Source organism: Hipposideros armiger, unplaced genomic scaffold, assembly GCF_001890085.2.
Source record: "Hipposideros armiger isolate ML-2016 unplaced genomic scaffold, ASM189008v1 scaffold_681, whole genome shotgun sequence".
Lineage (NCBI taxonomy): Eukaryota > Metazoa > Chordata > Mammalia > Chiroptera > Hipposideridae > Hipposideros > Hipposideros armiger.
Window position 1 is genome coordinate 593,908 of NW_017732031.1, and position 3,223 is coordinate 597,130.

The 3,223-nt window shown below is 36.4% G+C and overlaps 1 protein-coding gene across 1 annotated transcript in view; it reads right to left on the reverse strand.

Annotated features, from left to right (window-relative positions):
• Nucleotides 1–3,223, reverse strand: part of CADPS (calcium dependent secretion activator) — a gene marked incomplete at its 5' end in the record, with an annotated part of 515,169 nt that overhangs the window by 273,469 nt on the left and 238,477 nt on the right. The window contains one exon of the mRNA XM_019626511.1: nt 2,944–3,177. Within this exon, the coding sequence (XP_019482056.1) occupies nt 2,944–3,177 (234 nt within the window). The remainder of the gene's footprint in view (nt 1–2,943; nt 3,178–3,223) is intronic.

Below are 3,223 nucleotides of genomic sequence, written 5' to 3' on the forward strand. Positions count from 1 at the left end.
TCCAGCAGACAGCGAGGCATGATTTTAAGTTACTGACAGCTTTGGAAATATATATATATATATATATATATATATATATATATATATATATATATATATATTTATTTATATATATATGTACCGGGGGTGTCAAAAAATGTACACGCACAACTTGTATTCATCTTTTGTTACCGGTATATATTATTACTATTTTAATGCAGTTTTTTCCTTTCTTAAAATGTGTATTCATGTTTATGGATATATATATATATATATAATCTATATATATATATAGATATATATATCTACATTATATATATATAATTTTCAATTATATTTATAATTTTCAATTTTATATACATATAATTTTCAGTTATATCTATATATAATTTTCAATTTTATATATATAATTGAAAAATTTTACACTGGGAAGAACCATAGAAATGAAAATAAATGGGAGGCACAGAGGAAAGCACTCACTTCTTTTTGGAATTTAAAAGATCTTAGTTCAAATCCTGAATCAGGATGTTCACCAGCTGTGTAATCGGTTGCAAGTTCCTTAACCTCTCTGAGGCTTGTTTTCACATCTGCAAATGCCTCCAAAGATTGCTGTAAGGATTCCCTAGTTAATGATGGCAGAGCACCTGGTCCACAGTGGCATTCTATGAATACCTATTGTTTTTCATCAGAGCACTCCCCCTGCCCACAGCCATGCCCAGTTGGTATCCTGGAGCTCAGTTTCCTGGCTGCGGTTCACTGCTCTCATGTGTCCTTTCCAGTCATGCAATTCTATAATTCTTTAGAATATGTCTTCTACTAGCCTGAAAATTCAAACACACTTCCCTGATGAGATGATGGTCTCTTTCCCTTTTCTTGCCTCCCCTTTCTGTGTTCCCCAAAACATGTTCACAAGTAGATGTACAATGTTTTTTTGCTGGCAGTTTCGGTATAATGTGTAATTTGGTGTTCTAATTTAAAAGTATCTGGGAACCCTGGGGCATTTCATTCTGTACTTGTTCTTACAAGTTAAAGCCTGTTCAAATCATGTACACATGTGGGTATGGTTGGGGTCTGGCCCACACCTATATTTCAGACAATTAGCTATATAATATTGAGTACTGACACAGAATTAGAAAATTATAGATTTAAAAGCTTCATGAAAATCAATAAACAAACCACTCCCCCACCCCCTTTCTGTAGAAAGAAAAGAGGCAGTAGGGAATAAATTGCCACCTCTAATTGGCAATAATCAAATTCAAAAACACCTAAGAAAAAGCGTGCAGTGCTTCAGGTGGCAGTATTAAAAAAGAAAGTTTCTGTGAAATTACACTGATGATTTTTTTTCACATACCAAGTGCTCTATATTTAATTGAACACTGCCTCTTTTGACTGCAAAATCTATGTTGAAAATATTGTAATATGGCTATCTCAACCAAAACTGAATGAGCACAAATTACCTGCAGTTTTACACAGCAAGCCTTAATGATGTTCTAGAAAATGAAGTCCGTCTTTACAAATTCTAATTACATCTCCAGACATTTGATCTATTCTCTTGTTCTCCCCAAATCTGGGGTCATAATAAAATCCATGTGGTGTTTTGAGCTTTAATAACTCGTGAATGGTTTTCAAACTTAGGAATACATAAGAAGCATCTGGGTAGCTTTTAAAATGCACATTCCTGGCCTGCACTGTCATAGAGATTCTTTTTTCCTATAACTTTATTGAGGCATATTTTACATGTCATATAATTAACCCATTTCAAGTGTACAATGCAGTGATTTTTGTAAATTTACTAAGGTGTGTAACCATTATCATAAATGAGTTTTAGAACATTTTTATCTCCCCCTAAAAGGTCTGTCATGTCCATTTCCACCCTCTGCCTCAGGAAAAACAAACCTACTTTATGATTCTGGAGATTCGCCTTTTCCAGACATTTCATATCAATGGAATCAAACAACACGTGGTTGCTTGTGTCTGGCTTTTTTTGCTAAGGATAATGTTTTTGAGGTTCAATAAGTCAAAGCATATATCAGTGGTTTGTTTCTTTTCATTGGTGAATAGTATTTCCTTATATGGATGTGCCATATTTTGCCCATTGACCAGTTGATACACATTTAGATTGTTTCCATTTTTGGCTTTTATGAATGATGCTGCTCTGAACATTTGTGAGCAAATCTTTGTGGGACATGTGTTTTCGCTTCCCTGGGGTAGATATCTAAGAGTGAAGTCACTGGAACACATGGTAATTTTATGTTTAACTTTCTGAGAAAACACCAAACTATTTTCCAAAGTGCTGCATTTTAAATTCCCACCCTATAGAGATTTTGATGAATAAGACTGGGTGGTGTCAGAGATCTGCACCCTGAACCTGCTTCCCAGGTTAATTCTAATGAAGCTAGATCCAAACTACTCCTTAGATTATATGTGTGAAAAACAAACTTCTGAGTAGAAGTTATAGAGAAATGCCTTGACATATTGAGCATTCTACCACAATTCTGGACCAAATGGGTGTTTTCTTTGAGTTGTGAGATAAATGAAAAAGGCCCCACCACAAGAGTGTCTCTATGGTGTACCCATCAGGTGAGACGATAGGAAGGAAAATTTACAACTCATCATGAAATGATGCTAGATTTCTTTTCTCATAACTTCAACACAGGTTGCCCCAAATCTAAACTTTCTAGATTGCATAGGTCTTTACAAAATCCTTGCTCACTGCTTTGAGACAGAAAAAGGAATGCAAGATTAAATTTAGTAGGTGGTACTTAAGACTGCATTTCCTTGTGAAAATCATGGGCTCCAGGAGATGGGGAATCACTTGCTGATTAGCTGACCTGTGCTTAGCAAGCTATTATTTCAGTAACTGCCCCTGGGGTGTGAGGAGGAAAACAAGCTGATTGTAATGCATCTAATCACCCATGTCCTGCTTGCTGTGCCAGGCAACTTTCAAGTGTTTAGAGTTTTTACCTCCAAGGAGAAAGACAGCACAACGTCAGACTTGGAGAGCTGGTTCTCACTCTCCTCCCCCATGTCGATGATGGAAGCGTTGTGGCTGCGTTTGAGCTTCTGCAGCTTGAACTCGCCACCTTTAGACACCGGCATGCTCTCCAAGTTGGCCATGAGCAGGTTGACAGAGGACTTCAGCTCCTCAATGTACATGTTTTCCATTTCTTTGGATACAAACTTGGGAAATTTGCGTTCCTGGGAAAGCAAAAGAAAAATATGAGCAGAGGAGTAAATAGAGAAC